At 29.2% G+C, this 13,972-nt stretch overlaps 1 protein-coding gene across 2 annotated transcripts in view; it reads right to left on the bottom strand.

Annotated features, from left to right (window-relative positions):
* The window catches only part of LOC115875975, a 16,697-nt gene extending 2,725 nt beyond the window's left edge, over positions 1 to 13,972 (bottom strand). Inside the window, exons 1-9 of one of the 2 annotated variants that reach the window (XM_030891595.1) lie at positions 13,828 to 13,972; positions 12,967 to 13,772; positions 12,122 to 12,902; positions 9,801 to 9,957; positions 9,605 to 9,745; positions 9,459 to 9,532; positions 9,093 to 9,401; positions 7,227 to 7,426; positions 7,047 to 7,141 (exon numbers count right to left, since the gene is read on the bottom strand). In XM_030891595.1, the coding sequence (XP_030747455.1) occupies positions 7,078 to 7,141; positions 7,227 to 7,426; positions 9,093 to 9,401; positions 9,459 to 9,532; positions 9,605 to 9,745; positions 9,801 to 9,957; positions 12,122 to 12,902; positions 12,967 to 13,772; positions 13,828 to 13,851 (2,556 nt within the window). In that variant the 5' untranslated portion in view covers positions 13,852 to 13,972 and the 3' untranslated portion in view covers positions 7,047 to 7,077. Of the gene's footprint in view, positions 1 to 7,046; positions 7,142 to 7,226; positions 7,427 to 9,092; positions 9,402 to 9,458; positions 9,533 to 9,604; positions 9,746 to 9,800; positions 9,958 to 12,121; positions 12,903 to 12,966; positions 13,773 to 13,827 lie in introns of those variants that run through there. The other variant, XM_030891596.1, reaches the window with a different exon arrangement.

Below are 13,972 nucleotides of genomic sequence, written 5' to 3'. Positions count from 1 at the left end.
TAGCCCCCTTGGTTATGCCCATTCTAATAAAAAAATAAAATAGAAACGGTTAGTTTATTTTAAAATCGACGATATACCAGAATACCATAATACCAGATGTATTAATATCTAATAATTAAGATATTAATAACAGTGAACAAGAAACGATGCCTCAGAGGGAAGTCATGGTAGGCTTTGGAAAAAAAGTTGCTTTTGACGTAATAGTATAAACGTCAAATTGTACTTAGATCAACATTTTGATAGTCTTAGCAGCGTTTTTTTTCTTTTGATTGCTTTTCCAAAATTATTTGAAGTAATTGAAGATGTTGAAGACAGTGCCCCCTAGCGTCTACGTTCAAAAGCTTATTATTATTATTTTTATGGTGTTTGTGTAATATAGAGTAAGGAACGCTCTTTTAAACGAGCCCTAGTTTGTTGGATTCTGATCATCCAGTCCGGAGTTATTAACATTTAAATAAAGACAGATCTAACCTTCCCCTACCACTTTATTTTAGCAGATAGGGGAAAATGGTTCTAACAAAAAAAAAATCCAAAATTTACTGAAGATTATAAAAACATTATTTTTAGTACCCATTATGTAAGCAAAATTCTTTAAAAATTCTATTTTCTTATTTTCCATAGCAGTTGCGCCCTCTAGCGGTCGTTTTAAAAACTTGAAAGCCTCTTTAGTTATAAATATTTTTTTCCGTAGGCCCTACGGCTAATACTTTCCGAGATACAGCCGAGAGCTATTCTTAGTGGGACACCCTGTAGTATAATATTTATGTATAGCTACTACCTTACTTTTAAATTATTCATATTTTAAAAGAAAAAAATAGGCACACTGTCCTTGTGGCTGTAGTCTGTCCAACGATAACAGAGACAGTTGTATATTGTATATGCCATTTTAATTCACAAATAAATTGTATTTTCTGTCATTTTTTAGATGTCGTCTGTCGAGATCTTGCCTGACTCAGACAACTCTCGTTATCATGTATGCTATCGTTAGGCAACTTTTCATTTGCAAAATATTGTAACTGATGTAATTTATTCTACTTGCAATTAAGCTATATGTTTTCATATTATTACTAGCCATGTTAAGTATTTTATTGAGTTATTTAATATTAATTAAACATATTTATAGCTAAAGGGAAATTAAAACAACACCGTTGCGCGTCGTCAATGACACCATGCGTCGTCTTATGGAGTTTGCTGGTAGTCGTATTATGATGCGCAACGAAAGTTATTTTAATTTCCCCATAGCAAAAACCTTATATTTTAGCAACACAATATTATTATTAAGATTTCCTAATGTTACTCAGACTATGCTACACTAGTAGTGCGTTTATGGGACGACCGAGTATATTTGGCATCTTCTACTACCATTTTCACTCTTTTCTGTTCTGTAACACTTTACGATTTGAAGTAGTGATTCCTTAGGGGTTTCACCACTTTAAGAAACCTTATATAAGACTGTAAAGCTAAGTAAATTAATGACTTACATGAAACTTAAAATAAAACAAGTTTTTGTATTATATTATCTTTTATTTTGAATAACAATATCTTGATAATACCGAAACCATGCGGAATCTGATTCATTGTTATTATAATCAATTAAAAATTTTAGTATAATTTTATTTAAAATTGATTTGTGAACATAAATATTCCTTTCCTCTGCATAATAATTTAAATTTTGATTTTTACAATTATTAGAATGAGTTGACTTTTTACAAAAATGCATATAAAAATCATTAACAAACTTAAAAGCTACAGCAGCACTACCAAATTCTTCTAAAAGAGTTTTAAAGTTTAAAAGTCGTATAATAGCTACAACAGCAGTTGGAACATCGGTTTTCGAGATTGACGTTACAAAATCCCATAAACCGTATTCAACGATAAGGAACGCTGCTATTTTAAAAATTACAACTCTTTCACAGGGACAAGACAAATTTTCATAAAAATAAAACAGCATTTCTGAAACAATTTCAGCTATTTCAGGGCTATTTATATTCAATTCTTGAAGTAACTTAATAGACTTTTTGACGAATTGTTGTTCTGATGGGCCCAATTCCAGTCGGCTTAATAATAATATTATAGTAAATATTTTATATATATTTTTTGTATTATTATATTTCATTCTAAAAGTATTTAATAAGGTTTCATGGACTTTCAAATCGTAATTAGACGTCATACAAAATATAAATCTAAAGTAACATATAAGTAAGTAGCTCTTATTATCATCAAGTTCGAGCATTTTTTCAGTCAAAACACCAATAATTTCCTTTGATATATCCTTATCAAAAAATCTTTCTGTATGACGATCTAATAAAACAGACAACATTTTACTTTGAACACAGTCCAAAACTTCTTTGGAGAGTATAATGGATAAAACTTCAGATAAATTAGCGTAGATACAATTTCTAATAATATAAGGCAAATAATTATGCTGCCATAATCGATCCCTCCACCCATTTGAAGCACTATCTAAAGTTTTGAATCTGTACAAGGCAGTGTCACTTGGCAAAACTTTAACTGAAAGCAAATCAAACTGTTCACCACTTAAATTTTGAAGAAATAATGAAAGTCTACGAAACGTTTTATAAATTATGGAAATCTCCTTGGGAATTTCGTGTAATTTATTAACATAAATAATATATTTCTCATAAAGTTCTTTTAAAGCCATCATATAATTTGCCAGTGTGTGCTTTTTCTTAACATAATGCATATTTGAGATAATATATTCTATAATATCACAGATAGTTAAGGGTATCGTATCCTCTAGACAAATAGACACAAAAGCTCTTGCAGCAAATGACCCATAAACATTAGAATTAGTTTTAATTATCCTAATAAATAATTGACCAAAACAATCTATTATAGCTGACATATGTTCTGATTTGAATGGTTGTTTTTTAATTTGCGATTCTGAAAAAAACTGCGAGACAACAATAAGTGAATCGTTGAAAAACGTTGTAGATAAGACCTGAGAGAAAATTACAGCTAAATAGGGAAAAAGATAAAATAAATCTTCTATTGATTTCGGACGGTTGCTATATCCAATATGCACTCCATAAAATCGGTCGATAAGTGACTTGGCTAGTTGAATATTGGCATTTCTGAAATTGTCAAATATAATTTAATTAATAAATATCAGACTGAGGCTTAATACTCCCTAAAATTCTAAGGCTACAAGAGTTGCGATTCGAAATGTAAGACTAGACCTATTCAGTACTGAAATTTGAATTGTCGGTGTTGACACTGGTACACCGGATAGTCCATATTTGGCCACCGGTGTTAGCCCAACTACAGCCTTAAACCGGTGTACTGGTGTTTAGAACAGGTCTAGGAAAGACTAGTGGCGGACAATGATTAAAAGATACAATCGCTGACGTTTGACGTAAACCTATTATATTTGCTATTCTTATATGTTATTATATGTCTTTTTTATATAAGTAACGTAAATTAAACAAACTTTGAATAAAAAGATTTTTAAATCTTTTTATTGAGTAAAATAAAACACTAACTCACCACAATACACAAAAAACACTTTTACTTTTGCACTGGACGCGCGTTTTGCCTGGTTTCGCTAACTACGTTAACAAACAAGTTTAGATTGGAAAGTGTCTATAAGGACAATGTAAACACTATTTGGCGCTATTCTTGCAACGGTAGCGACCCAAAGCTTTGGATAACTTCGGATCGGTTCGGCTTGACTGTGAGTTCGAACAATGGAAGATTATTTTATCTATGGTTCGAACCTTTGAATAAGAAGACTAAGGAAGGAGCATAATGCTATCCATGTATTCATGCATGGTGGGCGGAAAAAGCGCCATAAAAGCACTCTAGGGTGGGGATCCTTGACAGTTCTGTTTGACGATGCATTTGACACATTTGAATTTGATTTGAAATTTTGTGGATTTGTCAGTCTTTACGGAGCTTATTTTATGTTATTTATTATTTATTCTACTACTGATAGTTGTATAAAGGTAGTAAATCTAGATGGAAATTGTGGCAGAACTTAAATTAATAGTGACACTATCGCGATTTATCGAAAAAGACTCTAAAATAGTTGGTTGTGTAGCGTGCGGTAGATCTCGGCAAAAATTGAGTGGAATAATGGAACAACTTTTCGCTAGTAAGTGACTATATACATACGTGTAGTAAACCGAGCATTGTTGTATCGGATGTTTGTGGTAATAAATACTTATTATAACTTATCTATTTTTATTAGAATTATATATTTTTATAACAATTTTAATAACTACCAACATTTATTCACAACGTAAAATAAAACAACTACAAATTATTGAGTCTACCCCACGTCTACCCTACATCATAGTTTTACATTTTTTAAATAAAATTAGAACGACACTGATAAACCGGAATTTAAGTCGGCCATATTTGACGCCCATCGCGGTGTACCTAAGATTTTTGATATGCTCCTTCCTTAGTCTTCTTATTCAAAGGTTCGAACTGAGAGACAAAATAGTCATCATGAAACCCCATTTTCGACAGATCTCTTTGACGTTTCAGTTGACGCATTTGAAATTTTGCGGATTTATTCTGCTTTTTTGAGCTTATTTTCTATTATTTATTATTTATTCTACAATTGGTTTTGTTTAGAGTTAGTAAATATGGAAGTAAAGTTAGTAGTATAAACGTAGTAAATTTGGAAGGATATTGTATCAGAACTTAAAAGAACAGTGACATTGGGGAATTCTAGAAAGACTGTAAACTACCTAGTTAGTTGTGTAGAGTGCAGTAGATCTCGGTCAAAAATCGGGAGAGTTAATAATTTTATATTGAAATAATTTTCACTGGTAAGTAAATATACAGGATTGTTCACCACATTCGACACGGAGTATTGTAGCTAAACGATTTTTTTACAAATTGTAAGTTTTGGGTTCGTTGAAGGACTATTACAGCCACAATTTAAAAATATTTTTAAAAGATACAGAGTGTCCCAAATAAATAAAAAATATCAAAGTTGTATTTTTTTAAATGGAACACCCTGTATATTATTACATTTTTAGTTTCTACTATTAAAATAAAGGTAAATTTGGTACATCTTTAAAAATAATCTAAAATGTCAGTATTCCATGGGTATATTAATAAATCAGTTCTAAATAACAATAAAATATGCATTTTCTACGGAAACTTGACGAGATAGGTAAAAAATGATATCATACAATTTGATAGAGAATTAAATTGTAAACCTGATTCTCATCAAATATAGAGGGTGTTCTATTTAAATTAAACAAGTTATTGCCGTTTAAAAGTAGTAATTATCTAAAATCAATTTTTAGACATTCTGTAGGAGGTAGTATTATGTTTGTTATTGCAACACAATAACTGATCAATAAATAAATTTCGTTAAATATTTAGTTTTAAAAACTTTGATACCCTTGGAAAATTGAAGCCTTAAAATTTTTACTGCAATTTCACACAATTGAAAATATTTAAAAACGGTAAGGTTTAAGTGTAATAAACCTTAATCAAATTTGTGTCGTATGTGGTGTCGTATGTGGTGAACAACCCTGTATAATATAATACACATTAAGTGGTAGTAAACCAATCAGTTATAAAATTCGCTTAGAAATTTAACTATAATTATTTTTTTTCTTGCACTGCTTTCTTCAAATAAGCTATTTATTAGTGAAAATGTGATTAAGATTGTAAAAATCTGAAAATTTTTAGGCGAATGTTTGTCCGCGGTTTTTTTATTATCATAAAATATGACAAAATTCAAACAAATTCTAAAATGTGATAGCTGTTCATTCTACCTTTTAAATGAACTTTGAATCATAAAAATATATTAAATTTTAGCCGAGTTATTAAACAATTTGTCCTATCAATCAATGATACTCTTATGAAATCTATCTCCGGAGCCGTTAAGACTGGGAGACAAAAATTCAGGGATCTTTGAGACGGAATATCTCGAAAACCGCTATTTCTACGTAAAAAATGATAAGGATCATTTATACCGTGCTGGCAACTGTTACTTTTGGGTCGGCATTTACATGTGTAGAAGTAAATCGCATAGGGATCTTATTAAGTCGGAGTGAGAGAAATGCGACCGACCGACGCGACGCGCGACGGTATGCTGTTGCGGCGTTGCCGATACGCCTTTCCCTATCAAGTAAAGTAAAATCACGATCGCAAATCGCTTATTTTTAAAAGCCTATTTTTTCAAGAGATAACTGATAAAATCATTAGACATGTTTCTGAGCATCTGAAATGGAATTATAAGGATATCGTTAGGGTGTCATTTTTTTATAACGAGAAAACGTCAGTAATCGCGATAATTTAAAAACTCAACTTTTTAACACATAACAAGCCATAACTCAAGAACCACTTTAGATATTGAAACTTTTTTTTATTTTCAAGATCGGATATTTTACAATATGTTTACATAAGAAAAATTCGATAAGGTTGTTTTTTCCATTTAAAAATTGTAAACAATCCATCTATTTACTTTTAGAGCATAGCAATTTTCAGCAATCGTGTAGTTTTTTTATTGATAAAGATTTTCACATACTGTCTACAAAGAAAATACAGCAGAAATATTAACAAAGTTCTTGAAAAAACTACAATCTATTATTTCTAATAGATTTCGAGATATTGATTTTTGAATTCAGAGTTCTAATAGCGCGACCACTATCGAACACCCACTCAATTCCACTTATTTTTACCAAAAATGCAAGTGTTTCTAGCTTGCACTTAAACAAATTCAAGCTATAGGGAAAATTACAACGACTCGTTAATAAATAAACAAATTAAGTATCACGAGCCGTAATTAAATCGTGAAGCTGAACGCATGACGTACACCTTTCCCTAGAACTTTAAGTACTGAGAGAGGTATTGATTGGGTCGACCGGTCAACTGCGACAAATCTGCTATATCCCTTTCCACGTCTCTTAGCGATGTGCACAGTTTCTCGGTTTATTTCATACGTTTGGCAACGTGTTTACTGTCCTCTCTTTGTTCAGTACATTATAAACGCATTGTACTCTTCTTACATACGGAAATCTCAACCCAAAACTAATCTTTGCCAGCCCTTAGTATATGTAATTACCTAAGCTTCGTTTTTTATTCCGCCTAAAAAGTCATGGTTGGCGAATTACGCCGAGACTTGGGCCTTTTCGTGTCCTTATTTAATGGACTATAAAACGAGTAAAATACAGTTTATACTATATTTAACTATTAATATTTTTTTTATTAAGAGCATATAAAAATTGACTACCCACCTGACAGTCCAATGTTTCTGATCAAAAAGGTTAACACAAATTTTATAAACATCCGGCACAAACTTCAATGTCTCGTTATGCAAAGTACTGTCTGATATTAGAGTTTCGATACAATGCAAAGCAGATGCTACTGTAGAGGAACTGGAAGTAGAGTCTGATAATATTCTTATTAATTCATTAAACGTCCATTTCAAAAAGGGCTAAAAATAATTATGTAATATATATTATAAATAAAGTAGCTTGGGAAATCCTCTAATGATAGTATTTACCAGTGATGGGCGGTGGGTATACCTAACGGGTAGATAAATAAAATCTGGATATATACCCAGACGTTGCCGGGTATATAACCATGTAGCCAGCAGTATTGTAGATATATTCAGCGTTGTGTTGATGTATTTTTGATAGAATTTATTGTCTATTGTGCACTCTTCTGTACATTCTTTAACTAACTTGTCTTATAATTTCTAACTATTTATTCTTAGATATTTCTTTAAAGTTGAATGTATTAACAAATTACTGTTGAAATTTGTTAAGAGTACCTTAAATTACCAAAGTTAGCATATTTGGGTATACAGTTTATACCAATTAAACTTTTAGTGACGTGATTAAGCTTGACTTGCAGAGATTTGGCCACTTTTATATATTTTCTTTTAATCAAAATATTTAAGGAAGAATTATAAATATATAAACAGTTATTATTTACATCAACAAAACTCACATTCTTAACAGTATTTAATGGACATAAAGCTTTTCCGTTCAAAATATTCTAATATAGTTGCCATGAATTTTTTACGGGTATTAATCTATTTTGTAGACTTCTCACAAAAAGAGGTTCTAAAAAGAACAATGTTCGACTGCATGTCTGCTATTAAAAATATTTTTTTGTCTTTTTAACCAGTAGCTTATGACTTTTAACCTCACGCGATGTATAACTATCTGGTCATGTTATATTTTCACTAGCTATCACAAAAATACACTTTAAAAAGTTTTACCAGCAGTATTTATAATATACGAAATTCAAATAATTGTTTTTTTGACAGAAGAAAATAAATTGTCTACTAGATAATAAATTGGAAGCTAGATAAAATTAAGAAACAATTACTCTTTAAAACTAAATCTTAAATAACTTAAAAACGATTTATTTTAGGTATAGGAACATGTATAACCAAAAAATAACGAATTGAAAAACCTTTTCACTAGTGAAATAAAAAAGTGGGTTTCCATTTGAAAAAAATAATTTATGATAATTTTTTAATAGCTCAATTTCATGACAGCTACTGCCAATATTATATGACATTCGAACAAAATAATTTTTGAAATAGATAGCCACATATCTTCTCTTTATGCAGTGGCTGTGATAATCACTAAATTTGTCGTTTAGGCTATACAGATTTTTCTTAACAGGCAGTATTTTTCCTCCAAAAATTTTAAATATTTTTTTCCTCAAAAACGGTTAATGTTAGGTATAGGGCGTTTGATATCAAAATTCATAAAATGTTACAGATAATTTAAGTATGTAATAAAAATGGGGGTACCCATTTAAAATAAAAATGTTGGATCGGTATTTCCGGAAGTGCCGCCATGTTGAAAATATTTTTAATCGATAGATCTCGTTGTGAAACAGTAATGTGTAAAAAATCTCCGATCTAAATATCGTTGTTCTCTAGAAACTTCTAATGCACGCTCAGCCTGGGACACCCTGTATATCGGATGCAAAACCTTGGGTATTTACCCAAATTTTAATATATTGGATATTTACCCATCACTGGTACTACAGAAGACACATAAGTAATAAAATATCTATTGAAATAAAATAGTCAGTTTTCATGTTTAAAAATAAAATGAGTCTGTAATTGTATGATTTACCTTCGATAAATTTTTGTCAGAAACACATAAAGCATGAATGATTAGTCTACTTTCTGGATTCCTTCTAATTGTTAGCTGCTGAACTGACGAAGCATAAAATAATTTTAGCATAATATCATTTAAAAACAAAAATTTAAATTCATTAAACGTATGATCGCCTTGGTGCTTATCTAACGCCTTTATAAGTATCTGAGCACTTATTGTAGTGGGCCGCCTCATATTGCTTTTTTCAATAATTTTTGATAAAAACTTAACTGCTTTTGAAGTATCCAAAAAATCCAAAGTTCCCATAATATATTGTAGGATATTCTGAAATATTTAACATTTATTAAACCAGCATTTAGTTATTGTATTGTGTAAACTTACATTTAAAAGTGCTTCGACAATTTTCTTAATTTTATGTTTAAACGAGTATTGATCATTATTACACAACATATCATCTACAATATCAAAGTAATAACACATTAAACATAGATCTGAAAAATCATTCTCTTATTATGTGAACATTTTACCTGATGAAATGTTTCCTTGTCCAACATGTTCTAATATTATATCTACAACATCAAAACATTGTTCTACCATTTCAATAGCAGAAGCTTCATATTTGAATTTAAAATTTATCAATTCCAGAAGCACATCAAATAAAAGTAATGCTATAACAACATAAAAATTAACATATTTTTACAAAAAATAAATTTACCTTATTACCTTCAAAAATATATCTTAGATTTAAAATATTACTTTTAAATTTTTCTGAAAATATTTTATTTAAATTAGTGCACAATTTTGAATAGAGTATTATATTTGCCTCATGCTTATTATTGCTTACAACAATTCTTGCAAGATGTATTATTGATTCAGATGTCTAAAATATAACAAGCATCTCTAATTTGCTTTGTTATAACGGTTATAACCAGGGTTGGAAAAAATCATGATTTTTAAGAAAATCGGATTTTTTTTATTTAAATCAGATTTTTTTGATTTTAATTCAAAACAATATTTAAATCGGATTTCGAAATGACTAGGACTTATTTCCAATTAAAGTCCTATCCTAAATGGCTAAATCTTTATAACTCTGAGCGATACCGATAACACGATTCTATGGCGCGTGTCATTTTTTACTGTTTTTGCTTTAACTTATTAAGTTGTTAATTTTTCCTTATCTAAAGTATATTGTTAATTTTCATTTTTCTTACTAATTCTTTTTTCTTTGAATGTTATTTTTTAAGAATGTATTATATTATTTACTTTTTTTATATGCTCGGTTAACTTAACAGCTCTGCTGAATTTCGCCGAGTAAAAAATAAAGACGTTATTTATTTATTTATTTATTTATAATACTTTAAAGCCAAATACTAAAGTTTGTAATAAACTGAGTTTACGAATTAAATCTGATATATTAATATTCAGTTTGCTAAAAAATGCATTAAAATAGGACTAAAAATACGTAACACTTTAAATTTGACGGGTAATTTTTCTGTTGCGTTTTTTTGCATCTGAGTATGTACAGGGTGCTACAAATTCGAGGTACGAGCATTGGTATTTCTGTAACCGTAATAGATACGAACATGGTTAAATAGAGGCAAAGTTGCGCTTTGGGATGTTCATCAAGATGCCATCAAAAGTTTTAAAAATTTTAAGAATTGCTGAGTTTTTTGGGAAAAACTGATTTTTTTGAAAATCAAATTTATTTTTTCCTGTCGTTACTTTTTAGAAAATCAAAAAACTAATTGTACATTCTCTTAGCCATTTTATTAGAACTATCTGATACTATTTTTAGATTTTCAAATTAGCTGATAATTTTTGAGATACAGAGGCGAACTTAATTTTTTTAAATACGGACCTGCATTTTTTATTTCAGATTTTGAAAGAACGCGGTCTCCTGAGTTAAATGATATGCCACACTTAATATTTTTTGTTTTGACATTTGAACACAATTTATTTAAACTAAATTCAAGTCCGGCTCTGTTTTTTTTTTAATATTTAATCTATTCATCGTTACAATATTGATAAACTTTCAAACTTAACAATGACGTGGGGTTAAACATTGAATATGGAAAATCAAATGCAATGAAATAATATAAAATTATTAATATAAATATAATATTATAATATAAATAATCAAATAATTTTCCCGGAATATGTATTGGAAATGGTAGAGCAGTATAATGTCCAACAAGGTTCCTGGGCCTATCGCCAAGGGGCTACATTATGTGACGTCATTTGTAAAAGTGAAATTAATTCATCTCAACATTTACAATAAAGAGTACAAATGCATTCGGAAGTATAAGAAGTTGATTTATTTATAATAACTACGATTAATATTATGCATATTATTAGATCGCACACAGAGATTTCAAATTCACAATAAGAAAAATTAAAAATAATATCTTTAAATTTCTGACCTGGATATTATTTATTTGAATCTTCCAATTGGCTCTATTTTCCTTATTCAATGTTAATTAACGCTGATCAATATTGTTGCGATGAATATAATCAGATTAAATTATTTAAGAAACCAGAGACGGACTTGTAATTATTTTAAATACAAGTTAAATAGTTTTGTTGTTTTTAAGGTATCCAAAACAAAGAAAAATTAAAGTGTGGCATATCATTGTATTCAGGAGCCCGAGTTCTTTAAAAACCTGAAATAAAAAATGCAGGTCCGTATTTAAAAAAATTAAGTTGGTCTCTGTATCTCACAAATTGTCAGCAAATTTGAAAATCTAAAAATACTGTCAGATTGCCCTAATAAAGTGGCCATGAGAATGTGCAATTATTTTTTTGATTTTCTAAAAACTAACGACAGGAAAAAATTAAATTGATTTTCAAAAAAATCAGTTTTTTCCAAAAAACTCAGCAGTTCTTGAAATTTTTAAATCTTTTTGATGGCATCTTGGTGAGCACCAAAATACGCAACTTTGCCCCAATTTAACCATGTTCGTATCTATTACGGTTACCGAGATACCAATGCTCGTACCTCGAATTTGTAGCACCCTGTATAATATAGTAATGATAAAAATTCTTACCAATATTGAAATATTATATGTATGGTGTTCAATATATTCCATTAAATATGCATTATCTAACTTATCACATTTCATACAATTAGCCAATTTTGTTAATTCTAAATTTGAAAAATCATTTTCTATTAGACAATTTTCTATTAAATTACATACATTCTTATTATCTCCTGATATTACACAAGTTTTAAAATTAACACAGTTAGAAGATAATTCATCTATTTTATAATATAAGTTAAATTCACGCCTTCGTAACTTTGAAATAATATTTAGTATTTGTGCACCAAAGCCAATAATATCTTTTTCAATAAGCTGATGTCCCAACCTCTGGATGTCATTAAGGAAAGTTTGATACATAGATAATGTTTCTTTATTTCCATCATTCTGGTCGGTAATATTTTGAAGATCCATACAGATAACGGCTAGATGAGACAAAAATTTATGCAATGATTTAATAACTTCGTTATTCAAGCTTTCTCCTTGGCTACATAAAAAGTATTTTACAAGTTGCAATTCAATTTTGCTAGGACATTTCTTTCGTTTATTGCACAAACTAATGATTTCTAAAGCAAGACTTCTGGTTTCTGCAGTCATAATACAACTTGATAAGGTAAATATTGCTTCGTTAGTAAATTCATCAATAAATAGCTTTCTTCTCAGAGTTAGTAGAATGTAGCCTTTGATATACAGAGGAATAGCTAAGTTCATAGTAACATCATGTAAGCTCATTTTATAAATATTCACTGTACTTGGAATAAAATACTTCAAAATACTTTGAAAAAACTCACTAAAAAATCATCCATTTAGAGAAAGAAAAAAAAAAATGTGTTAAGGACAAATAGGATGCTCACCTTTCAAAATCAGTATACTGAATATGGGTAAAAAAATGAGGCCATATAGTGGTTGACCAAGAGTTCAAATCTCTTGACAATAAAGACTCATATAAAAATCCACCTTCCCTATTCTCTATATTATTTGTAAACATATCCAAGACCTTAAAGATAACTTTCTTTGCAAATATATTATCATGTACTTTTGTTTTAAAATAATTCACAAACTCTGATGTTTCTATTCCTTTTAAAGGAAAGTAGTGGACATCCAGTATTCGATCTACTTGATCAGTATGTAATAATTGTACAACTAATTTTGAAATATTTTGGTTGTGGTACTTAAAACTTTCTAATGGACTTGAGTTTAATTTCTGAATAAACATAAAGAGACTTAATGCTAACTTACTATCTATTATATACCTATATTTTTTTAATATATTATCCAGTATTTTTAAAATGCTCACAGGTATATCAGTGGAAAAATTATTTAAAATGTATTCAATAGTAAATATTATTTCTTCTGTAACTGCATTTTGATTATGTTTCTTAAGAATATCACTATATATAAGACTACCAAACAGTACAGTAAGACAAAAATTCTTATCGTAAATATAAATCTTATATCCTTTCAGCAAAATATAATTAGTCAACTTAATATCATTTAAAATATTATTGACTGTTTGAATATAACTTTCATGTAATTGTAAATTTTTCAAGCATGTATATGTTGATAAAAATAATTTATCTAATTCCTGTTGTAAAATAATATTGGAATTTAAATTTAGAATGTGAGCTAAGGGACTTATATTATCTGTTGCTTGGTTTTCCTGAAATATAGCAGTAATTTAGTATCAAAAACACTTTGTTTATGCTCTATTGTACCATCTGTTTACAGAGTATCTCCATTTTATTCAAATTCTTTGTAATAACACTAAAAATATATAAACAGAGATATAAACTTCTGCTTTTAAATATCCATTACAGAGACTCCATATGGACTCCATCAGGACTCCATTATAAAACTTCC

The sequence above is a fragment of the Sitophilus oryzae genome, unplaced genomic scaffold, assembly GCF_002938485.1.
Source record: "Sitophilus oryzae breed Bouriz unplaced genomic scaffold, Soryzae_2.0 scaffold_1396_pilon_pilon, whole genome shotgun sequence".
In the NCBI taxonomy this organism is placed as follows: domain Eukaryota; kingdom Metazoa; phylum Arthropoda; class Insecta; order Coleoptera; family Curculionidae; genus Sitophilus; species Sitophilus oryzae.
The sequence above is the reverse complement of the archived record's forward strand: the minus strand, read 5'-3'. Positions and strand labels throughout refer to the sequence as shown.